Genomic DNA, 26,144 nt, shown 5'->3' with positions numbered 1-26,144 from the left:
CACACTTCTGAATTTCAGATGTCTTGTGTTGAGTGTGCCCTCTGAAGACTCTCCAAGGACAACTTCCCTGTAAAAGTGAGCGCTGCAACCCAGACTCTGCTCTGAAACCAACTTCTCATCGGGCTTTTAGAAGACAAAGAATCACAGAAACCCATACTGCTCTATACCTTGGAATTCCCTTTAATTCCAATGTTTATCTACCAACTACAGTCTCACTCTTTCCTTGCACCATTGCAACTCCTTTGACAATGCACTTTGCTTTTTGACTTACATCAATGGCACAAGCCCGGTCATGGAAATTGTTTGATTTTAAAATAAAACTGAAAATGTCTGTTTTTTATTTCAAGTATTATTAATCCTCTACATCAGATATTCACATAAATATTTCTGCATATATTTCCAATTCACAGTCCAGCCTACTGTGTTTTTTTTTAAAAAAACCAAAAGCAATCAAAAAAACCTCTCACAACAACAACAAAAAAACCCACTCCCCTCCATTATTTAACATTCAGAACTGAAGCATTTTCTCCATCTTTTATCTCAATTCTTAACTCCAGGTACATTTTTCTAATCATCTTACAATTCTTTAAACAAGGACTTACAGAAATTCAGCATCTCATTACTTGAGATGCTTGCTTCGAACAATTAAAAGATATCTGATTGAGAATAACAAGTTTATGTAGCTGAGACTAAGGAGGTCTCAAAAAAGCAGGAAGTCCAAGCTACTATACATACTTCAGAGCATTCTGATTTTCTCCAGCAAATCAGAAAACGCCGGGGTAGGAAACAGAAGACCCATAAACAATCAGGAGAACAAACTACCACAGATTTAAAGTTCCTCTTTGGACACCCACACCCGTGCAGGGTGCTCATGTTGTGCCCTGGAGGTTACAGCAGTCTGAAACCTGTACTCAGAATGGCAAGTTGGAAGAAAAACACACAATCACAACGCGTGTGAGATTTAACTTTTATTTTTCTGTTGATAAAACCAAAGATCCCTCACAGCAGCAACAGATGCAGAAGTTACTTCCAGAAATGATACCTCTTCTTAATCTGTTTGCACACCCAAGTGTGCCAAGTGTGTAGGGACTGCATATTAACACAGTACAGGCACTGCTCAGTAGTAACAGAGATCAAGTTTCTTGGCATATTTTAATCCACCCTTTCCTTATTACTAAAGGGTTTTCATAGTATTAAAAGATGACAACTAGTTGTCTGTTATTCATTTTTTCGTTATTGCAATTTAAAAAACATCTTATCAAATTCTACATGTACTATTTATATGCCCAGATACACCTCCCCACATTTTGTAGTAGTTGACAAACTGTATCCAAATGCTACACATTTGAATTCAATTCACAATTCAGAATGAAAATGCTACTGCATTTAACAGCTCTAGCTGCACTAGAGTAAGTATTTCATTAGAGTAACAAAACACACCTCTTTGTTCAGTAACACAAGGGATACAGGTTGTAAAATGCACATTTCTATCTTGTATCCATACCTTTCTATATTATATATATATTTATATATGGCTCTAAAACAAACCTCTACTAATTTACAATTAAATTAAAACACATCCACAATTGATCTGACTAATGATTTTGGTCTCAATACTTTAAACATCAGTTGTTCCATAAAAATATACAATTCAACATCATGGTTGTATCAGTAACATGAGGCCTTTTGAAAGAGGCCTATGACACATAACGAACCATGCAATTCAGTGCTCAATGTCATCTAGCTGATAAATATTTATACTGAATTTTCAAATCACCAGTATCTTCGAAATTTCTTTTTGCAGGCTTACCATGCTTACAAACATGCAGGAGGCAATCACATTTCTCACTTGCCTGTAGCAATCACATTTTTTTTTTTTTTATTTTCGAATAGCTCACCTGACAAAGCACAAGCTTCATGCTGCCATTTTCAGATCACTAGCTGTTTCCTTTTTCCTTTCACATACTGCCCCATGTGAAATCAGACTAGCCACACAGCAAGAACTGCACTTTTCAGTTTAAGCCTCTAAAAATCAAATTACTAACAGGAAGGACTCAGAGCTGCCATACAAGTGAACAGACACCCAGCAGACAATGAAGTTAATCCTAGATACATACCAAAAGGTTAAGCTCGAAAAAAACCCAAACCAAAACAAATCCAAACCCCAAACCTAAACTACACAAGTACAGCATCAAACCTGGTAGATTCCAAAAAGTGAATCTCTGTCCAGAAATTTTCTCCAAGAGGGCACACGAAACCCATGCCACCACCAAGCATGCATGAGATAAGACATCAACTGCTTACAGATGGAGATGTCCTCACTTAGCAGTGGTGATGTAGTACTTCTGTAGCACAAACAAGAATCCTCCAAGTCAGAAGCAGTCAGTAATAAAACCCCAGACAAGTTCACATGTCACAGTAACCTGGCATTTAAGACTCAGAACATTTTACTCTTATAAATATAACAATCAGTAATTTAGGTACTAACTACTGCAGGACCAACACATTCAGTGTGTAGATAAGACTACAATAGAAGATATGAAAAAGATAAGAGAGGTATGACAGTAAAGATGAATAATTCTTTTAAACAGCAGAAAGTCAGGGAAACATCTGGAATTCTTTTGCACTGCATTAATATACCTTCTGTTTCTCAATATAAAAATACATCTAGAGAGTCAATCCAGAACTGCATACAACAGTCATATTTTTCCCCTTAACTGCTTTAAAATTAGTACAAAATAATATAAGTTACAGGAATGATTGTTGCAAATTTGTAAATGTTGGCTATTACAAAATCATTATATGAGAACACCAACTGTAAATTATTTACAGGAGAGGTAATACAATTTCCAGAATAATGAATTACAATTTAGCAGAAGTGTAAAAACAACGTATTCACCAAAACATTACAAAATCTGGTATCATTATCAGCTACACAGTAGATTGTGATTAGGTTTAAAGTCGATATACAACATATTCTTAAGAAAAGTGCCAAAATACTGCTACATAAGAATTTTTTTTCCAAAAGTCATTCAGCAAAAACCCCTGCAGATTCTATGTTATGCCAAAAGAGAACAGGAAAAAAGGGATGCCGATTGTACCAGTATGTCTTATTAAATGCCTTTGAAAAACCTGTAAATTCGTTTTCTTGCTTAAAGGTCTGACATGAAACTTATTAAAAAAAAATAAAAATCAATAGAAATATCACCGTGTATGTTTTTTCAGGGTATTTTAGGCCATTTTAAAAGTACACATTCCTCTTAAACTGTGAAACACGTGGAGCCTGAAAACATTCTGAAACTGCTGAGGGTTTGTGATCAGTGGCACAGTGTCCTGCCAGATGCCAGTCACTACTGATGCACCCCAGGGGCTGTACTGGGGTCCAAACTGTTGTCTGTCCTCATTAACAACCCGGGTGACGGGACAGATCACGCTCTCAGCGAGCCACTCAAAGGGACCTCAGCAGGCTGGAGAAACGGGCAAACAAGAACCCCACAAAGTTCAGCAAAGTGCAAAGGCCTACACCCAGCGTGGGGGAAATAACCCAACACACCAGCACAGACTGGGGGACTGACCAGCTGCAAAGCAGCCTGGCAGAGCAGCAGCAAGCCCTGAGCCACCGAGCGCCCTGGCAGCGGAGCAGCCCGGCAGTCTCCTGGTCTGCACTGGGAAAAGCACTGCCAGCAGGCTGAGGGAGGGGGATCCTCCCTCTCTGCTCAGTCTTGGTGAGACACAAGCGCTGGGTCCAGTTTTGGGCTCCCCGGTTCATTACAGAAATGGGTGTACAAGAGTGAGTTCCGTGAAGGGCCACAAAGGTGATTAAGTGATTGGAGCATCTTACAGACAAGGAGAAGTTGAGAGAACTGGGATTGTCTCACCCGGAGAAGAGAAGGCTCAGGGGTGATCTTACCAACCTGTGTAAATGCCTGAAAGGGAGGAGTAACTAAAGAGCCAAACTCTTCTCAGTAGAATCCAGTGACTGGACAAGAGGCAATGGGCACAAGTGGAAATACTGGAAGCTCTATTTAAACTAAAAATGGACTTTCATGGTGTAAGGGAGAGCAAAGCACTAGAACAGGCTGCCCAGAGATCTTCTGGAGCCTCCATCCTTAGAGATGCTTAAAAACCCAGCATGTCACAGTCCTGAGCAACCTGCTCTAGCTGGCCCTCCTCTGAGCTGAGGGCGTGGTGGACTGGATCTCCAGGAGTCCCTCCAACCTCAATCGTTCCGTGATTCTATGAAAAGGACGGGGTTTTTGTAGCCCAGGCATTGGATCAACTGAGTCACAAAGAAACTAGAATACGTAAAAGGAATATATTTTCTCTTTAAGTTATTGCATACAACGTTAGTTTTGCTGCCTGCGTTTTGCCGATCTCATTTTTTCAAATCTTGACTCCATTTCTTCCAGGACTTTTGGCGTGTATCGTACAACTAATTTAACCTTTCCTTGGGCTGCCTTCAGCAGTTCTACAGCCTTTTCATGGTGTTCACCTTCAACACTCTGTAAAGCATAAACCATTAAGTATAGTTATTAGTAAAGACACACTCTGAAAACGTTTTTTTTTCTTTTTTTGTACAACTTCTATATAAGCAAATTATTTATAATTATTTACACGTATTCTAGTTTCAAGACTGCACAAGGACCACGTCACACACGTTCAGGATTTATGCTTCAGCAAACCAACGAGATGATGATAAATATACTCGCTAGCATTAACAAAACAGCACAAAAATCTTGTGCTGAACAATTAAATTCTTCAAGGATAACGCTAGTCAATTATGAAATTACACTTAAAAATCAACAGCGTCAGGAGAATGCTTACTTAAAATTCAGTATTGTTTTTCTTCTTTTGGCATGCATTTTTAAATTCAGTAGCCACCCTCCATTTGCTTAGTAAGCTGCCACAGACTACTGCAAGATGCTGCTGCCTTCTTGATGTTACCCTGTGTTATGACAAGACAGAACACCGGGTGCCTGCAGTGGGGCAGCCACCCTGCAGTGTGGTGCTTATCCTACCGTGCCACACCTCTCTCAGTAAACACAAGATATTCAAGTTAATTTCCTCTAAAGTGATTAAGAACAGCCTAACCCAACTCAGGAAGAACAGAATAAAAATACTTTCCCTAAAACAACTCTCAGAATTAGATTAGATTAATATAACTAAAATTTTTAAGCAACGGTTCGCAAAAGCTGCATCCAAACACACATTCCTGGACAGCACATATTTTATCAGTAAAGTTTATTTCTCCCAAACCTATTAAACACAACGACAGGACTACCCCAAGCCTACCTCCTAATGGTGCTACTAGAAGCTAGAAGGCAGGTGATGTACCTGTTGATTGGAGGGTTTCCCCGTTACTATAAAGTTACTCACAGAAAGAAAGACAAAAGTTAAAAAAACCACCAAGTTATTTCTCTTCTATCAGACTTAGACAACACATACATTTGAATGTTTTCACTTTTGTTATTCAAGTGGATGTGTAGGCTGTTGTGTTTAAAACCGGTAATAAAAGGATGGTACCAAGTTCTGTGTTTAATTATACCAAAACACCTAAAATTCTGCTGTACACTCAAGACCTCCCACCTGAAAAAAATAAAACTGGTCTTCAGGCACATTCCCTGCAGTCTTGGCAGTGGCATTTTCTTTATCATTTTTATCAAAGTAGAAATTACCACCACAAGAAAATGCCTGTCCGTGTATTACGACGACAGGAGTCCATCTGTAAACGTCAGATGACAGTGACTCTTCTGAGACTATCTTATTCTCAACAGTAATTTATGCACACACTGTATTCTTACAATGGCCATGCACACATTTATACATCTGCATGCACACAAACACAGTCACTGTTAGCTGTGCCAGCTGTCTGATGATCAGGTTCAGCTTTGGGTGGAGTGGTGGTTCTGTTGTCTTTAAGAGGGTCTGTGGGGGAGGAAGGACTCATCTGAAGACAGTTTTGCACCAGCCCCTCCAAATATGTTTCCAAATAACAGGAAGGTTAAGCCAAGGACAGCTGCACTACTACAGCTGTGATTTCCCTTATGCCTCTCGAAAAGGCCAGCTGGACTCCCAGGTAATAGTCAGGAGCCAAGTATGCTGGGGATCTGTGCTAGCCAGGAGTTCCCAGAGAAAAGATGCCTAGTAAGTCACTATTCCTTTCATGTGCCAAACACCCCCAGGATTTAGTCTGACCCTCAGTCTTAAAATAAAATTTGGTTCACAGATGTAATGATGAGAACATTAATTTTAGGCCAGCAGAGAGCCTCTGTAAACAAAAGCAAGTGTTTGAGAGGTATTTCCTTGCATTTGACTGAAAGCTGCCTCAAGGCAAAGCCTGTCCATAATCTCCTCTTTCCAGCCTCCCTGTTTCACTTTTTGTAACTCTTCAGAAAAGGACACACATAAAAAAATCCTATATTCCTTAAAAAACAGTAAAAAGCCTGCTTTTGAAGCTCAGTACACTTAAGTGGGAGGAAAAAAAATACCACACAACTTAAGGTAACATCACCTTGTAGCTCCATCTCATTACAGCTTTTGTCATGCAGTAGCATTTTTATTGGGAAAAATAACAATCTGGTCAGTCTAATGCAACATAGCATAATTTACTACTTACCTTAGAAGGTGCAGAAGACTATATTAATAAGAATCTGCATTATGAAACTTGGATGAAAGAGGAAGCCATAATGGCAGTTTGTATTTCACTAAATACTTCCAACTCCCTTTATACAACCCCTCAGATTCTGAAGTGCTGAAATACATCGTACAGTTCCTAGTTGAGACAGATAACTAAAGCATAAGCCTAAAACTCTCAATGCACACAACTCTACAGAAACCTAAGCAAGCTGTTTTTGTAAGGACAGAAAGAAACTATTCTGCCAGTGTTGAGAGACAATGAGCTTGTGCCATGTGTATTCTCTGTGTGCCCTCAAGTGGAAACAAGTGGTTACTGCTACGTAAAGAGAAAAGCAGCTCCTACCACTCCGTTGACAGAAAGCAGCTGGTCTCCACGTTTCAGGCCTCCGTGTCTGTCAGCTATACCTCCAGGGATAATTCGAGAAATATAGATTGGAGAATTTTGTTCTTTGCCTCCCATGATGTTGAATCCAAGACCTTCTTCGGTTTTGGGCAGCTCAACCACTCTGGGATGGGAATGACCTTCACTTGCAGCAAAAGCAGCTACCGTGGCCTGTGAGACACAAACAGTCCCTTTAGCTAGACACAGTGAGCAGGCTGAAAATGTATTTTATCTCAAAGTACTTGAGTGTTAAGACAAATGAGATTAATTCTCTACATACTAACACTAGCATGAAAAATTCAGAGCTCCAAGAATAAAATTAAAATAGAAGGAATTTAAAAATAACAAATCTTTTTATACCCTTTTAATAACCCGTTAAGCTTATCCATTTTATCAGACATCTAGATAATATCCTTCAGAATTTTATATAATCTTCTTCTGCTTCCAAAGTAATGAATTTTATGCAAGTTATATTTGGCTTTTACCTTTGCTGTTGCATTAGCTCTAACTTCTGGGCTACTGCTGATATCCACAGTTTCATATACGTGTTCATACACCTTTAGAGACAAAACAGTTTCAGTGGCAAATAACTGAATAACTGCAGGAACAGACAGAACCGAAAACACAGAGGCAATGAGAATACTAATGCCAAGGAGTCCTTGCACTGAAGGCTAACCCACATCCTCACATCTGCCTGCCAACCACTTGGACTTGCCAAGCAACAAACACAATGTCCTCCATAGGATGAAAACACTCAGATGCATCTGTGTCTACAAACAGATTTTTTAAAATCATTCCAGGTGTTATCATCACCAACAGCAAGGCATATTCCAACACCTAAAAATCTCCAAGAGTACCTAGAATGAAGATGAGGTGGCCCAAGGCTCCACCTAAAGGTGACGTGGATTTGGCTTAAAAGTAAAATAGGCAATTGGTACCTTGACTATTCTTACATTCCAACAGGATAACAGCCTGTTAGCTGCCACTAAGGACAGACTTTCAAAATAACCTTTAAGAAGTGATTTGCTCCTGAGCCATTATTTTGTACAGCTATGCCGTCCCAAATTATTTTCTTTTGAACTTATTTAAAAATAAATCTTGTTCTATTAAGCTCTGTAAATCAAATTCAGCTTTTACAAAGTACAAAATCACTTCACTGCTCTGAGTACAAAAAGGAAAAAGGAAATCATACTGGTCTTAAGCTGAAGATAACTGCTTATGCTAACTTACCTCTCTTACAGCATTGCAGAACTCACTTTGAAGGACCCTTTGCAATGCCTGTAGCTTTTGTGGTGGCACTTCTCCACTTCTCTGTAATTTTTCCAGCAATTCAATTGCTCTGCAGATGTCTTGGGGGAAAAAAAAAAAAACAATAGTAAAGAGGAATGCCTGAGGAAATTCAAGGTATGTTTGTTGTTTTTTTTTAATTAAGTTAATGCAGCAGTCTGTCTGTGTGCACTTGTATACATCTTAAAACCACACATTAATTTCATTGCCTGTAAAACCATGTATTTACAAAATGCTACAAAAAACACTGTACTTTCAGACTGTTTATAAGTCAACCACAGCAACCCAGCTCTGTAACATATCTGGAGTTGTCACTGCCACATGCATATTATAAAGTAAATCTGATTTTCCCTCAAAGTTTGAATTGGACTGAAATATTTCACTGATACATGCATATGATATATTGGTAGTGTATTTCATCTACTCCACCGACAGCATTTTGTTAACACCAGCTACAATATTGTCAAATATTCTGTCTAACATTCCTTTTACATTCAAAAATTAGTTGAACTCGGTACTTTCCCTACTAGAGGGCTAAGAACTATCTGGCCTATTCTTTTTCCCCCTGAAGCGCTCATAAAACCAACAAAACTCCTTTTGATATCCTCAGCTGAGAGACAATATCTCTGTAGTCTAGAATCCCGAAGCCCAAACCTCTTTGTTTCAGTTCCTTGAAATTTGTTCCTAAGAGTTCACGTTGTCCATACTCTCATAAACGCTGCTTTGTGAAACTGAACTCCATGAAGGATTTCATTCCACACCAGTATGACTCAAGACAGGCATCAAATGCAATGTGACATTCTCTTGGCAGCTCTACAATAGTTGAATACATTCCCATCCCTCACTTGTATTTCCAAAGTGCTACATTAGTGATGATTCTGAAACGCACAAGTTCTCGAACAGAAGTAGAACAGTCTCTCAGAAAAGCAGATGGAAAGGATTACCTTCATTATCACAAAGGTCAAGAAGCAGTGAATAATCTACTATATAAATAATGCACAGATTATTTCAGAAAAGGATGAAGTCTGGGACACAGCTAGTCCCAAATGCATTACTTTCTTCTTTTCTGTAATTAACCTTTAGGCACTCATTTTTCATGTGAATGCATGTCTACTCAGTGGCATCACATCAGCACAGAAGATGTGCAATAGCCATGAACTTCTCCCAAAAAACAAGTGTAAAAAGAGAGAACTTACATAACATGATGAAAAGGCAGTGGGGTGCATGTTCTGAAATCAGGGTGAAGTACACTGGCAAGACATAGCCCACAGTGATGTTCTGTCCACTGACATGAATTATCACACACACCTTACAGACTACTACACCAAGATCAGGCATTGCAGTTGATTCAACAAGGTATAATTTAACCTCACAGACTGGTCATCCATGGAATGGAAACTTTTTCCCTTCATGGAAAAACACTCAAGTACCATCACCACAGCCACAAGACCCAAATTATTTCAGATGAGAGTTCAGGTTGCTATGTGCCACGAGAACTTGGTGTTTTCTGGCAAGTGTTTTCAAGCTTTACAAGCAGCAGTTACCTAAAGCAAAGCAATATCAAAAGCTAAATTACTAATCCCATGTTCCACAGAGATCATGCATATTTCACATAGACATGCATCTTTGCAATTTATACAATTACAAAATGAAAATAAATGCTTCTAAAGCTTTTAATTTCCAAACACGTATTTTGTACTTCATTTTAAATCCGAAATAGTTGGTGAAATTAAAGACATTCTAGATGATGAAAAACAACTAACATTCTCAGTAATCCTTGTGTTCGGCAACAGCAGTACAAATTATCCTAATTTCATGAAGTCTCCCACTGAACAGCCTGAAGTAGAATGATCAAATGGCAATAGCAGCACTTCCATCTCACAACACTCCATATATTCACGCAGAAAGTCTAGCAAGCACATAAATTACAACACATCCATCATTTAAATACATGCAGATGTTTGCAGACAAATGATTATTTCAGGCACATGAAGAGTACAGCTCTACACAGACATTCTTGAGCCTCAGGTCCACGACCCACGTTAAGCTGCAAGGTGTGTGAACTTGTTATCAGTTTGTTTAGGATACTGCAAGAAATTTTAAACCGTGACAGCAATCTACTGACCCAAAGGGTAGCTGCAGAAATGAAGACTCCAGAACTCCATGGGATAATTTCTGGTTTTCTGACCTGCATATTTTGCCAGTAAATGACATATATTTCCTACCTTTATCTCCCAACAGGCAAAACATTTAATGACACAGCATATTATACCCTAAGGTAAAACTGGTTTGTTTTGGGAACTAAGCCGTGTCTTTCAAAAAGCGCAGACCAAGAACACAGAATCAGCTTTTCAAAAAGTGATTAGGATACAGTGGGTTCCTTTTAAATGAAAATAAAGCAGCAGACACACTTTAATAAAAAAAGGGCCTTTCAGATCAAAGGGCCAAATTGTTGCTATAAAGTAAAAATTCAGAGCAGTAAAACACAGCATGAAAGTTGGATCCTCAGCACTCAGTAAATGTTTTATCACACCACACTTCTTGCTCAGGTAGATACAGACAATGGATCCCATTAGCAGGACACTTTGTTCCCAACTTTGTTTTACTTTACCTTCCTGAGAGGGTCCCATTATATCAGCCTGAAAGTGCAACTGAGCATAACTTTCTTCTGCTGAACTGCATGAGGCACTGCTAGCCAAAAGCTAGGGGTTCAATCCATCCCAACAATACCACTTTGGGAAAGAACTAGTTTGGCTGGGAAAAAGTGGCAAAACACACACTTGGCAAGAAAAGATTGTTGACTGCTGTGCTGATGTAATTTGCTTCCTCCTGAATTACTGCTCTGGATATGACCAGCTGAAAGGTGTCTTCCTCACAATACTAACACTACAGCTTAGCCAACTGCTCAGCACCAGAGACCAAAATGAACAGCACAGAAGTATTTGGGTTTCAACAAGAATCAATGTAGAAATAACTCCAGAGGTAGGGAAAAAAAATAAAAACAAACAAACAAACAAACTATAAAATGGAATCCACACATAACTAAAAAATCAATTTTCTCTTAACCTTTTCATCCTTTTTATACCACTTGCCTGTTCTTCACAAATCATTTTTTGTGATCATGGTATATTAAATCGGAATCCTGAAAAAAATACACATTTAAACTAAAAGAATGTGGGGGAAAAAAAAAAAGCCAGCAAGAAGTCACCCCTCCAAGCACATGCGTGAACAAAACACTGAAAGAGGAGAAATGCAGCATCCTCACAGATACTCCTGATTAACCACCTCCACTGCTTATGTTCAAGTAGTCTGGATTCCTAAGCTGTATGCAGAGTTACCACATGTCACCACCAAACCATAAGGATAACTTTGAAATGTTAACTGTTGCTTCATTCCGACCCTCTAGTGAATTTGGGTGGCGGTGTTTGCAACACAGCTTGGAGGAGAAAACAGACAGAAGAAGTTTCACTTGCCCTGGTAAGCATATGGTAACAATTTTAAATCAGCTCATTTCCTACACTGCTCTCTCTTCTCTTATGCTCTTTGCCAACGACAATAGTGATGTTCACTCTCAAGCTGATGATGATTCATCATCAGGTTATCTGCAGTCAAACCACACAACTAACAGAGTTACTTATTTCTGTAAATAAAGCTCTTGCTTTTGTACGTCCATTATAAGGTTCTCCCTTTTTCTCCGTGTCTTATAAAAGATCAATATGTCAGAAGACCAAATAGCTCCTTTGTTCCACTGATCCCTAAGTAACTCTGCAGATTTGTTTGTTTTCACGGACAGAGCATAGTGGCAGGGTAATGAGGTGAAGAAGGATGGGGCCTGAGGTTTAACTCCGCAGACCTTTCAAGATCAACTAATCCACTGCCAAAGCAGCTGCCCTAATTAACAAGCTTTGGAGCAGAGAGGGTAGATGAGCTGCACAGTGGGAAGCAAAGACCTTACATAAGTCACTATTTACAGACCAACTCCAACGCGCTACAAGTAGTTCACTTGTGGAATGGGAAGCAGGGTTAGCAAAAACAGGAAAACTGAGCTCTCTGGTAACGTGATAGTACCAAACAAAACAAAGTGGGTACGTACTGCATGTTACATGCCTACAAAAAAGCATCTACCACCACGAGCAAAGGTGGTGGTCGCAGTGGCAATGGGAAAACAGTCACTCCATTCAATCACCTACACTCCATCTACTTATTTTCCTTCGCAAAAACACGATTTCTAATTATCAGCAATATTTCCCCATTTAAATTGCATTTTCCAATCCCTATCTGTCCTAAATACACACCAGTAAATCCATCACGTATATTGTTATAGAAGCATGTGTTCACTGAGCTACTGTGGACTGAGGAATCACACTGAAGGTAATTTATCATCGTTTCTTAAAAGCCCTAGGTTAACATCACAAACACACTACAGAAAAATACCCACCTACGTTCTATATTTTATCTATTTCGCTCATAATTCCAGTTACACACCGCATGCGTTAACAATACAAATTATCATTGTATACTGGAAAAACGGGACGGAAACATAAACGTGAGAGCGCAATGGAGTTGAGCAGAATCAGGAACAAGTGCAGAGGGGCCCTTGCACGTGTCAGTTGTCTTCCATCAAAACAAAGTAAACTAGTAAAAAAAAAAGTACACCAGCACACAGCCAACACCTTGAACTTAGAGGTAATAATTCTGCTGCGCGCAGGATGAAGTTTTCCCACGAGAGAAACAGAAACAAAGAGACGGCAGGTTGAGCAAGAGCTGGCCGAGCCGCCGGCACCAGCGAAGCTCAGCACATTCAGCCGCAGAAGGCCCGGGGCCAGTGCCACCCCCCGAAACCCAGCCGCGACCTGGAACGCGAGGAAAACCCTCCGGGGGCTGCAGAAAGCCAAGCAAGCCCCGAAGAGGCCAGTGCCAGCGGCACGCTGAAAGAGCCAGGAGGGAAGGGAAGCGCGTCCGAATCAGCGAGGAGAGGAGAGCAGCGGAGGAGAGGAGAGCAGCGAGGAGAGAGGAGCGGCTCGGCTCCTGCGCGGGAGGAGCTCGGCCATCGCCGCCGCTCCCGCCGCGGGCCGGCCCAGGGGCTCAGGGACAGACCGCCCGGGGCCGGGCCGGGCAGGGGCTGGGACAAGGGCAGGGGCTGGGATAGGGACAGGGGACAAGGACAGGGCTCACCTCGCTCCAGCCGCACCGGCTCCCCAGCGCCGCCATGGCCCCCGCCCGCCCGGCCCTGCCGGAAGTGACGCAACCCGGCCGGGAAGGGCGGGCGGGCGGGGCGGGGCCGGGCACCCAGGGGGTGGGTGCTACACTCCGCGGGGCCGCCAAAACAGCCGTGTTTTCAGTAGGAAAATGCCCTCTCCCTGTTTTTTTCTCCCTCCCCCCCCATCCCTGAAGGTGACTGAGGACACGCTAAAAGCGCCGCTCGGCGAGGGCATATCTTTCTGTGTGCCGAGTGTCCCCTGGAGATGGAGTATAAACGTGTTATGTATTCATATCTACAGAAAAAAAGTATATATTTACATATATAAATACACGTACACACACACATACTATCTTTATGTATTATATATGCACATACATACGGGTTGGCAAAGGGAGAGCACTGGATGTTGTCTACCTCGACTTCAGCAAGGCTTTGGACGCAGTTTCCCGTAACATCCTCGAAGGTCAGCTCAGGGTGAATTTTGATTTTAGATGAATGGACAGTGAGGTGGATCAAGAACTGGCTGAATGGCAGAGCTCAGAGGGTGGTGATTAGCGGAGTAGAATCCAGCTGGAGGCCTGCAGTCAGTGGTGTTCCTCAGGGATCAATCCTGGGTCCAGCCTTGTTCAGCTTGTTCCTCAAGGCCCTGGATGAAGGGACAGAATGCACCCTGAGCAAGTTTGCTGATGATACAAAACTGGGGGGAGTGGCTGATACACCTGAAGGCTCTGCTCCCTTTTGGGGGGGACCTCGATAGGCTGGAGAGTTGGGCAGAGAAAACCTTGATGAGGTTCAACCAAGGCAAGTGTAGGGTCGTGCACTTGGGGAGGAATAACCCCAAGTACCAGTAGAGGTTGGGGGCTGAGCCAGTTGAGAGCAGCTCTGCTGAGAAGGCCCTGGGATGTGGGTGGGTGACAAGCTGACTGTGAGCTGGCAGTGTGCCCTTGTGGCCAGGAGGGCCAGTGGTTTCCGGGGTGCATTGAGAAGTGTGGCCAGCTAGAGAGGATCCAGTAGAGGCTACAAAGATGATGAGGGGTCTGGAGCATCTCTGTTGTGAGGAGAGACTGTGGGACCTGGGCCAGAACAACACATACAGGTATCTGTATCAAAGGCAGGTGTCAAGAGGATGCTGCTAAACTCTTTTCAGTGGTACCTGGAGACAGGACAAGGAGAAACAGCCATGAACTTAAACACAGGAACTTCCACCTCAACATGAGGAAGAACTTCTTTCCTTTGAGGGTAGCAGAGCACTGGAAGAGGCTGCCCAGGGAGTTCGTGGGGTCTCCCTCTTTGGAGACTTTCAAAACCCATTTGAGCAAGTTCCTGTGTCACCTTCTCTAGGTGAATCTGCCTTGGCAGGGGCTTGGACAGAATAATTTCCAGAGGTCCCTTCCAACCCTAACTATTCTGTGATCCTGTGATTATTATACTATATAATCTGTGATATATAAGATCTTATTATATAATGTGTATAATAATATATATTAACATGCAGCTAAATATATAAAAATACACAATAAAATAATAGTATAAATAAATATATAATATATACCAAATTGTGTATCTGTATTTATCTATAATAGATACACACACAAACACACACATATATATACATATGTTAATGTTGTTCTTCCTGTGTGAAATGTGAGACGTGCTTTACATTTCTTGTTTGGCACCAGTTTCATCTCTTTGTGGGGCTAATGACTGTATTAAATCACTGTAATTACAAGCATGACATACTGTGTGAGTTTCTTCTGTAAAAGAGCAGGAGACTACTTCAGAACATGTACTTATATGCTCTTAATTTATTCAGAGGGTATAACTCTTTATGTTTGGCTTTGATTTTGTCTGCATTTTCTGTTTTTTCCTTTGAAAGATAATAGTTCTCAACAGGTCTCAAAGCATCTGCTAATGTGACAGTGATGTACTTGCTCCCTTCTGTGATTTATTTTAATATCAGCTCCCCTCAGTTTGAAGGATGCTGCATGTGCATTTCAGCGAAAAGGTCAGACAAATGGAATTTTCAGGTGAATAAAATTAAATCCTCACAGACTAGTTTTCGGTGAGAAAAAGTGGTTTAGCAGCCAAAACTGTAGAATGCTTCTGGAATAAAATCCAGATGTTTCTATCAGAGTGGTGCAGCAACTACCATTCTGTTAGAAGTGATTGAAATTTTAAATAGCCTGCTCAGACTTTGGACAGATGAGCCTATGGAGAAAAATGAGTGTTCAGCAATATTTCATAAATCTTGCAACTTTTCCAAAAGACATGTGATAAGAATACATGTTTAAGCATATCTTTAAAGTACCATTATTCTGACTTCAGTAAAGACTAAAGGCTCAGAAGTTAAAGCAGCTGCTTTAAATTTCCTGTAGACCCGTGAACTGAACAATGACATTGCAAGAATAAGAAAATCTGAAAAAAGAATAAGAAAATCTGAAAAGGAAATTTTATGTAGTGCTTCCACTGTCTACTTCCTATCACTGTCCAGCCTAAACCATATCGCTTCAGGAATTTGCACTCATTTATACCTGAAGAAAACAAACAAACAGACAAGCAAAACCAAACCAAAAAAACCGAAAACGCAACAAAGTTTGGGTTCCTAACTTGTAATCTGTGAAGAATGTTGATAATATAATAGTTAGCAATAGACAGGCTTCAAATTCCAGTTGAAGAAGTGGAATGCCAGTGCAGGACCACAGTGGAGGAAAGGAAAACAGGGCTACAGGTTACAGAGAAAAAGCTTGCTCTTTCTTTTCTGAGGTAACATTTAAGCACACTGCTACATTTTTGCAGGACTGCCTGATTTTTACAGTGGTCTCTGAAGTTACAAAGCCAGGCATTGCTATGGCAGAAGTATTTTAGTGTGGTTTTTGTCTTCAAATAAGAAAATGTATTTAAATTAAGGAAGTAGCCACTGTGTAAAATCACAAGTCTATCTTGACCCACTAGAAGAGAACTTTTGAGTCTATAGAACGCTCTATTTTTTTCAATAAAAATTCAAACCACAGATGGATGCTGACAGATTAAGTATTAACATGACAAACTGTTTGTACCATTCTAGTCAGGAAATCCCTATCCTGGTAAGTGTTCAGAGGAAAAATAGGTCCCTGAAGTGATTCCCAAAGAGTGGGGGGTGCTCCTCTTGAATTAGGAGGTAAATAGATTTCTATTTGCACACTAGTGGCTGAGAAGCATGAAAGAGCTAAGCATGAAGCTTCAATTGTTGTATTTTGCTATCTATAATGAAATTATTAATTTAGAGCCATTTGTCTGTGTCACTCAAGCTTGTGACATTTTTACCAGAGGTGAAAATTAGCCTAGGTGTTACCAGCTGCATTTTAATGCCACATGAAATATTGGTGCTGTGTGCTATAGGATACATCAGTAGGACTTCTGGCTGACACTCTAGAGTCATTGTTGGAGGATTATCAATAACCAAGGGATATAGCCTATGTCGTCATTGGAAAATAGTTGCATTCCCAGCCTAAGAGAAAATGGAAATCAGTCCCTAGTGTAAATTAATTTAAAATGAAAGCATAGTTTGTTTTAGATGAGAGGTCTTATTGTTTAAGAAGTTAATCTGTAACTAAGAAGATGAACTTTCCTTATAGGTTAATTAGTAAGGTCTTAATATTTTTTATGATAGTGTCTTACCAGGCAGCCAAAAATGGGGCCCTTTAATTCTAGATATTAGACACAGGTGAATGCAAACATGGCAGGATAGAGCCTGTTATTAGATATAAGCAAAATGCAGGTAGGAGAATGGTTTGAGAAACTTTGTTCTCTTTCCTTCAGGCTCCTGCTTGGGTGCAAGATTTGGGCTCAAGCTTCTCATGAGAAAGCAACACAAGCAGTTTACAGCTACACCAGCAGTCATTCTTGTGAACCTCTCTCCCGTGGACATAGTAATAGTAATAATAATAATTATATGAATAATAAGAGGGAGAAGAATATCAGAAGAGTAAGAAAATCACATGGGTTGTAGCTAGCTTTGTCTCCATATAGTCTTACCACATGTAAACTTTTGTCTCAGTTCTGTTGGAAGATAGAACTTCCCCTCTCTATGGACCTATCCATGTGTATAGGTGTGTATTCTTGTATTAACAGGACTAGTCCATAGTGGTCTTATAGATAGGTAGTATTTTCCTTCACATCCAGCTGACATGAATTTTAGTTAAAAAGAGACTATTAGATTCTTTAGATGCTATAGAAGACATTGGAACACAGTTTTCTAAAACTTCATCATTCCAATGACAACTTTAGTAGTGTAACAGTGCTTAAATAATTCCTTTACTGGAAGGATTTTTATTTAAATAATTACCTAGCTAATAGCTGTAGAAGGTCCATATGTGTCCAGTTACCTTTAAGGAGGAAATGGCAATCTTCTAACACAGTACACCAATGTGAAGAAAAAAAACTGACCAGTAATGGGTATCAGAATATAGGCTTACAAAAACTGCAGAGAAATTTTTGCTGTCCATAAAGAACAGCGTCTGCCTGGGAAACCTGAAAGGCTGAATTAACCATGATAGGACTTTTATTTATGATTCAGGGCAGAGAAGACAGTGCCAATTCTATTTTTAGGTTATTAAGACATCTCTTTGCCTCAGAACCACGATGTTGGTGGAGTTTTATTGCTTTAATACTACTGAATTTAATTTCTTTAAAGGTTTGACAGTTGCATTAGTATTTTCAGTTTCAGCAATACTTTGATTCATTGGCCTAGTCCAGGGTGAGTTTCCTGGTCTGCCACACACTGTGATTGATTGCTACTGTCCCTGTCAAAGTTTGGGTGTTTGTGTCTGTTGATGAACTTGGTACCTTTTTCATCATGCACATAACTAGTGATGTTTTCTGTCTTCATATAACAGAAGATGTCTTTACTCTGTTACATGTGAGAGAGTTGGATGAAATCTTACTTTGTATGTCTTCATCAGACAATACAAAATTTACTATTTCACATCTTTTGAGGATAGCTATCCTGAGCAGATGAACTGTTATGATCAGCAAGGGTCGTGGTACAGAATAAGCATCTGTTCTGTTCAGCACCTTGTGAGCATTTGTACTGATATTTAATTTCAATTTTTGGCCTTTTTCCCCTGCTTTGTGGTGATTTCTCTGCTGTCTGAGGCTGTATTTGAGAATCCAGTGTTCCTTGGCTAGTCCTTCTGCAGTGAACCATTTCTCTGGTTGAGAAATGAGCTTTAGATGAGCTATGTCAGAAGAAAGCTCATTAGATCAGAAAATTTTCTAGAAAACACTGGTTTGACTCCTGAGATCTGAAGTTGTTCTGTTTAAGCTCTGCCTGAGTCATTAAATGTATGCTGTTGACCTAAGCAGGACTTGGACTAAACCAGAGAACATCATCCAAGTTCAGTAAAGTGGTTCTTGCACTCCTCTGGTACAAGTGAGAAAATTTCAATCCAATTAAGTTATATATTTAGGATTTAGGACTGTGCAGCAGATGGACTTGGCTGCATGATAGGCTACACATTTCTGGCTTTGTAAAGAGACTTTTTTTTTTTTTTCCCTCCAGTGTTTTTGGTCAAAAATGATTTATATATACTGTGGCTCAAAGGTCTGGTTGTAACAAAATGGATACAAACTGCTAATGTAACATTAAAGTGAAATTACTGTCAAACTGTTTATGCTTTCAAAAACACGTCCACCATCTAAGGCTCACCCAACAGATCCTCCATCTCCACATAACAAGGTCCTCTCATCCAGAAAGGAGCGTGAGTTCCAAAGGCACTGCCTGTGTTTTTAGCAAAATTGCTGAAGTTTTGTGAGCTGTGGAAGTGCTTTGCTGCACGTTGCTGCCCATTTAAAGCTCAGGGAAAAATAAGTCTATGTGTAAAATTTCCTTTTAAAATATTTGAATTAAAAAAAAAGAAAATTAACATTATCCTTCTGTAGGCTCACCTAAGGGCAGATCACTTGCTGATGCAATGCATGCAACCCTGCTGTCTCTAAGTCTCTGGCTCACTGGTGCCTTATCACTTCAGTGACAATTTAGGCAAGGTTTGGTTCCTGTAGTACCTGGCATTTTGCTGCTAATTGCAGTAGCAGGAGGGCTGGACCACTCTATACAGGCAACAAGAATGTACCTCTGTATATATGGTGCAGAATATGCCATTAATGTATTTCCTCTGCATCAGTAAGGATGGTCAGAGCTTACTTTCTATATATTGGAGAATACAAAGTGATTGTTTATCAAAATGGAGTATTTAGCTAAACTTTTTTCTCCCTGGCAAAGCTTCCAAGCTGAAAGTGCTCGAGATAGGTTCATTTTGTTTTGTTAAAATAGCTCATCTTGTAATCTCTATAAGGCCGGTGAGTTTGACTAATACTGAATAGACTCCATTAAGGGTATCTAACTGGTGTCTGACAACCTCTTTCCATACCATTTTATCACATTACTCTGGTTTTTAATCTTGCAAATATTCTGAGGAGAAATTACTTATATACATAGAATAACCTCGTATTCTTTAATGCTTGCAGGCCTGGACCCCAGGTTACATTCTGATTTATGTTAAAGTTGTTTCTGAGTGTAAAAGGCTCCTAATTATTACAGATGCTGCATTTAGGATTATACTTTGAAGGGAGAAATACATCTTTGTTTTCTGATTTTTTTTCCTGTTTCCTTCTGATCTGTTTTGCAGTTACACATATGGGGAGCGCAACGCACATGGGAAAATAGTTGGTATGTTGGTGATAAAAATGTTTTCTGTGCTCAAAGGATGAGGGACTGCAACTAATTTGACTTTTTTTGGTTTTGCTAAAAAATGGAGGAATCAATTTGATTTGTAATAAGATTTGTCAATCTATACTTTGGTGATCAGTATAAGATGAAATTTGAAACATATTAATTTGTTTGCATTTGCACATTTGAGAAACATAAGGTTTTAGTTTTTTTCAAGTTGTGCTTCCTGGTGTTTTACATTTCAGTCAAAGGAGTGAAATTAAATTTGTGTAGGAAGGCAATAAAAGTACCTGCAACTGCTACTTATTTTCAGTCTATGACAAAGGGAATTTCTGTGGTAGCTTGTAAATTCATGAAATTTAGAACTTCAGCTGATACCAAAAAACAAGTAAATGGTGGAAGAACCTAAGTCCAGCTGCAAGACAGTGAGATTTGGCAACTCAGGCACTTCTAAAACATTTTAATATAAGTTTATGTGTCTTTGAACATAAATACTTTAATCTGAACAAAATGCATAAGTGTTTACAGACTGGGATTGTGTTCCCTAGGTCTTATTTGTCCTGTGGTTTCAGTGATGGACACACCATAGATTTTAGACTTGCAATTCAGTGAAAGCATGAGAAGGTTTCAAATTTGGATTCTAATACCAGAATTTGAGATGCAAGTGCCTGTAACAGGGAGGAAAAGAGATTCCTCCAACCTTTGTTAAAAAAAAAAAAAGAAAAAAAAAAGAATTCTAATTTCTCTTGCTCCTGCCAAACATATGAAAGCCAGTGATTTGTAACAGATGGGAATAAAGGCTGCTCAGATGATTAGGTGAGGGGAGAGACTAGATTACAAGGAAAGGGGAGAAGAACATCCTGGAGAATATATGTTGGGAATTGAAGGGGAGAAACAGGCATAGATGACAACAAATAAATAAATAAATGTCAGCCAGCAGTAAAGTTAGGAATTATCAACAGCTGTCTGCCATTAATGATATCTGATTCTGAAGAAGCTTTGCAGCCAAAACAGGCAAAACCCCCCAGACATGCCTTTGGAAGGAAGATCAGTTTGTTTCTAAAACGGCTGCTGACATGGACCTGAAGTATGAAGAGGCTGGATTTCCTGGTTCAGATGCTTGACCACTGGGCCTTTTTAAGGCTGCTGAGTTTTGCATCATTTTTTGCCCCTCTTTATCCCCTGCATGTAGCACAGTAGAACAGCTGGGCTCTCCAAAGCTGCAATCCCAATGTCACTGTCACCAGCAGGTGACAGTCCTTCCCCTGCCTTATCAGCAGAGCAGAAGGCATCAGTGGTGACAAATCACATGCTTTGCTTCCTTCATCTTTACCACAATTCTGGGAAACCAAATTCGACTTGGGATATCAGGTAGATCCTCAGGACTGGCAGCTGCATTTTATCCCTACTTTTTATGATTTCAGAGCCTCTTGTGCTGCTGTGACAACAACTACCTTCATCTGCAAGTAGCTGGGCTTTGCTGCCTCAAAAAGTGTGGCAGAACAGGAATGGGAACATCCATCATGGCAGGGACATCTGCAAGAGAATGGACACAAAATCATTCAGTCTTGCCCTTTTCATCAAATAGGAAAGAATTTACACTCTGCTTGTTGTAATTTACCTAATCCTATCTATAACACTGTACAGAGCACAATGTAACCATCAATGGCAAATTATATTTGCCATATTAAATGGTTTTACAGTTCATATTTCTCCATGTAATCTCATCAGTAGAAGCCAATATGATATAAATATCCCCCCCCACTTTTTTTTTTTTAAAGCAGTCTTTCATCTCTCTTCTTTTTAAGGTGATCTTGAAATATAAGAGTTGAAATTAATATTTTTTACTCTTCAGAAAGGCCTGTGTGGATTTATCTTTCAAACATAAAGATAAATGTTTTGGCTGGTTTTGGCTCACACAGGTAGAAAACAAACTTTATGAAAATATCTATAAAGGCTTTGTATATTGAGTAAACTCACTTAAAAGTCAGGAAGCAATTAATAGTAAAATGCTTTCATTTAAAAAATGCAAAGGAATATAAAAATGAGAAGAAATCAGGAGATGAACTTTATCTGGAACCCTGAATGGATCTGAGACCTAAAGACATCCCTAAGATTGTGTTATCAAATACACATAGAGAAACTCTAAAGAGATATAGGCTTTATCCCCTCTACTCAAGTGCTGCAAGTTTTTATGATGACAAATCTGTGGCCCCATATTAAAATAAAATACAAAAAACGAAGTAAAATAAAATAAAAAATTAAAATACAACACAACCGTGTCTCTACTCTGCAGGGAGGACTATCAGTAGCTTTCATCTCTTTCCTGTGCTCCTGGTGATTTATGGTGGTTCACAAGGAGTACAGCCACCTCCCGTCCTCTGGGGTGCAAACACACTGCCTCTTCTCCACACCCTGCCATATCTGTTTAGCAAGAAATGAAAAAGGATTTTGCACTTACAGTTTCTCAGAATATCTTCTTTTTTGCCCTCAAGACACTTCGCTCTCCGGATTCTGTGGCAACTAAGGACTCTCTTCTGTTTCTGGCATCTGTAACATTATGCTATTCCAAAACCACAGGTAACAATTAGCTAAAACTATTTCTGAATGCAGGAGTAAAAAGTCGGGATCTGCTGATGCATATTTATGCAGTGAAATAAACTCTGAAATAATTCTGTCTGCTGTAGTTTTGGATTTATGCAACAGCTTCATGGCAAGTTCTCTAAGCACAGGTTAATTACCACATACCTTTAGCATTTAATGTTTTGTGGTGAAGACACCTAAGGCCACCCTCTGTTCGTGCCTGACTCTGTTAGTATTTCAGAAGAGAATATAAAAAAATAAAATATGTAGCTGAAGGTGTACTAAAGATTGCGATTAAATCCTTGAGCTGAGATTTAACAATTATCCATTGCAAGTATCCATTATCAAGCTTAGAAATTATCAATTAGCCAGTGTCCATTATCAAGTTTAAAAAATACAGATAAAGATTTCCACATTGGTGGACACCAGGGTGATATTAATTTTACGAAATAAAAGACATATATCTTTATTTAAGTCCAATAAAAATTCTTTTAAAAATCAAGGTTTGTTGTAATAAGCAGCTGCATTTCTAGCTCTGCTTTGAGATAGTTTTCTAGTCTTTTCTTTTTACCTTCCCTAGGTGAGTAACAAGACCCAGCTGAGATACATTTAGCCACACTGGCTTTCAGGACCTCTCCCTTCTTACCTCCCTGCCCTGGGCCAGAGCGTGGCTATGGTGACAGATGCCTGTACCTGCATGTCAGGCAAGGGCTCCCACTTGCCTCCAAGTGGTTCCTTGACCTGGCATCCCCAAAGAGTCTGTAATCCTTGTTTGCATTGTTCTGCATTGCTTAATATCCAGTGACTCAGCACCATTCCCTGCCACCCTCTGGCATGTTTTCCCAATTATTTTATATGCTGTGAAGCTGCCACTAATTCGATTTCTTGGGTGAGAAACGCTCTCCAGCACGTTACGTGGGATCTTATCAGGGAACTCTCACAGCCCCAGGAAAAGTTTAGCTGTCATCTCAGTTAAGGCTCGGTTTTGGGGAAAGATGGTTGCAAAGTGTTTATGGGAGCAATCATACAGGGTCTGGGAACCCGAGATAATTGCAGAGAAAGCACTAAGGGATAGTTACTGGGTGAGTAGTGAGCAGATGCCCAAGGAGAGGCACTAAACAAGCTATGGAGCAGCAGTGGAACAGCCCTGAAGCCACTCCAGGAACAGAGAGATGAGGCAGCTGCTGGTGTATTCCTGCTCCACGGGATGAAGAGACCCAGCTGATCCACCTTCAGCACCGTGCCTCGCTAGCTCTGCACTTCCATGCTGCTTCTCAGAGCCTGAGGATGGTTTGAATAGTCCTTAACATGAAGCAGGCATCCTTCTTGCCCTGGCAAAGGGACAGCCGTGCTGATTTATGGCCCTGCAGGACACGTCCGTACCAATCCTGGGCTTAAAATAAGCGGATTGAGTTGCTTAAAAGGAATGAGCAAAAACTTATTGGATTTTTCTGAGGTGGTTAAGGTTTTTAGCTTGAAAGTCATCTCTGTTTATTTTCCCTGTCATGTTCCACCAGCCTTCACCTGTGTTTTATGCAAGGCCCAGCTGTGGCATTTACACCTCGGAGGTTGCTTCACGGAGGGCATCCGTACAGGATAAGAAATGCTGTTTAACCAAGCAGCCATCAGAAGCAGCAAACTTCTCCCAGTACCAAGCACCCTGTGCCAGTGGGTGGAAAAGGGAGAATTGTATATGAAGCTGGGTCCATAAGCAGAGTGATGTACCTCCTGCGTGGCCACAAGTGACAGCTCGCCTGCCTCGGCCCCAGCAGGTCCCGCTGCCAGGAGCACACCACACATGTGGGCACTGCTGTACCTGGGCATAAAGTGCCAGTAAATACCCAAATTGTAAAACCTGTAGGCGGCCAACTGGCCTTGGAGGAAGCAGTGAGCTAGCACAGTAGGGGGTGGTGGTGGTGAAGGGCTCATCCTTGGGACAAGAACGCAGCACAAACCTTGTTTGCTGCGGTAAATGCGGACACTAGGAAAACAATGGCTATTTCTCACAGAATTCACAGAATATTCTGAGTTGGAAGGGACCCACAAGGATCACCAATCCCACCTGTTCAGGGGTTGAACCCCTGACCTTGGCATTATTGGCACCATTCTCTAACCAACTGAGCTAATCTCAGGATCACATGTGATGCAAATCTTAAAAACAAGGGGTTTTTTTCTATTAAATCAGCTGATCAGCCCCTGCTCTTGACACCCTGTGATCATCTCTCATCAGATATAGAGTTCAGTTTCCTCATGGACAGGTTCAAGAGGACTGGAGAAACTGCACCTAAACCATGGGGCTGCACATGGTGGGTACTAAAAATATTAAAAGTGAGTATGTTCAGGGGAGGCAACTTTGGGTTTTGCTCGTGGGTGTAAAAAGTTTAATATCACCTTTCGAGAGGATCACCATGTCCTAAACTGATCTTACTGCCATTGGAAAAGTAGTGCTTGTTATGTCTACGAGATCCCCAGGAACAAAGATACAGCCACGTGCAAACTGTACACATACTGTAGGCACATCCATGACTGCAGACACACTTTCTAAGGATTTGACCAGCTGGCAGAACAAGTGCTGTGTTTACCATACCAGCCTGACTAAAGGCAAAAGATTAAGAAGCTTTGGCACAGTAAGAAACATTAGATATGTGGTTATGATACAAGGCAAGTCAGACAGGAGAACCCACATCTAAAGAGGAAAAAGATCAGTCTCTGGAACGATTAGGAATATATTTCTTCTCAATAGATTTTTCCAAGATACATCTTCAGTCCTCCAAGATAATTTCAGTAGAGGATATAACAGATGAGTGATTGTGTGTATCAGAGCTATTGCATTTGCCATCTAATAATTTAAATGTTGAATACTAAATGTTGTTACTGAGTGATTAAAAGGAGGGTCCCTACAGGACAGTTGCTTGAGCCAAAGGTATCATGATTAGTGGCAGGCCCACAGCTTTAGTGATTATCTTGAACTGTCCCAGAATGATTTTCTCATCCTAAGCAGTAGTTAGAAGAGCCTGTTTCACTTGCTTTTGTTGATCTGTAGCTGAGAAATATCTGTAAGCTAAGGAAAGACCCATAACCACAAGAATGGGAGACAAAATCTGTGTATGAATGAAGTTAGAGCAGAAAAGAAGGGTTTGAGAAAAAGGGTTTCTAACCCAAAAGGAGGAATAAATATGTGAGAAATTTTCCATAAAGGAATGGGGATGAAGAGTGGGAGAATGGGAGCAGAAAATCCTCTTTTAAAGAAAATTTTAAGAAGAAGCCCAATGATGTATTGTTATGGTTGTTTCTCGGCACTGTGGGGTACACAGCTCCAGCTGCTGCTTCTGTTTTTGTGTCTGGTG

At 40.3% G+C, this 26,144-nt stretch overlaps 1 protein-coding gene across 1 annotated transcript; it reads right to left on the bottom strand.

Moving 5' to 3' along the window:
- Positions 1 to 955: 955 nt before the first annotated feature.
- On the bottom strand, positions 956 to 13,963 carry LIN7C (lin-7 homolog C, crumbs cell polarity complex component). The gene is made up of 6 exons (XM_029963256.1): positions 13,923 to 13,963; positions 13,481 to 13,608; positions 8,249 to 8,367; positions 7,504 to 7,575; positions 6,980 to 7,189; positions 956 to 4,502 (listed from the first exon to the last, which is right to left on the bottom strand). The coding sequence occupies exons 1-6, from the start codon at positions 13,961 to 13,963 to the stop codon at positions 4,347 to 4,349; spliced, it is 726 nt and encodes a 241-aa protein (XP_029819116.1). The 3' UTR covers positions 956 to 4,346.
- Positions 13,964 to 26,144: the final 12,181 nt, after the last annotated feature.

Source organism: Manacus vitellinus, unplaced genomic scaffold (genome assembly GCF_001715985.3).
Source record: "Manacus vitellinus isolate BGI_N305 unplaced genomic scaffold, ASM171598v3 scaffold_57_pilon, whole genome shotgun sequence".
Taxonomy (NCBI): domain Eukaryota; kingdom Metazoa; phylum Chordata; class Aves; order Passeriformes; family Pipridae; genus Manacus; species Manacus vitellinus.
This window is presented reverse-complemented; position numbering and strand designations above follow the sequence as displayed.

Excerpts from the sequence above, each read along its gene's own strand:
- LIN7C (XM_029963256.1), bottom strand. The coding sequence starts at position 13,963 with ATGTTACGGGAAACTGCGTCCAAAGCCTTGCTGAAGTCGAG. Across the intron at positions 13,609-13,922 it reads AAAGCCTTGCTGAAGTCGAG|CACCCACCCCCTGGGTGCCC; the intron begins GTAGACAACATC and ends CGCGGAGTGTAG. Across the intron at positions 8,368-13,480 it reads GCCGGTGCGGCTGGAGCGAG|ACATCTGCAGAGCAATTGAA; the intron begins GTGAGCCCTGTC and ends TTTTCCCCCAAG.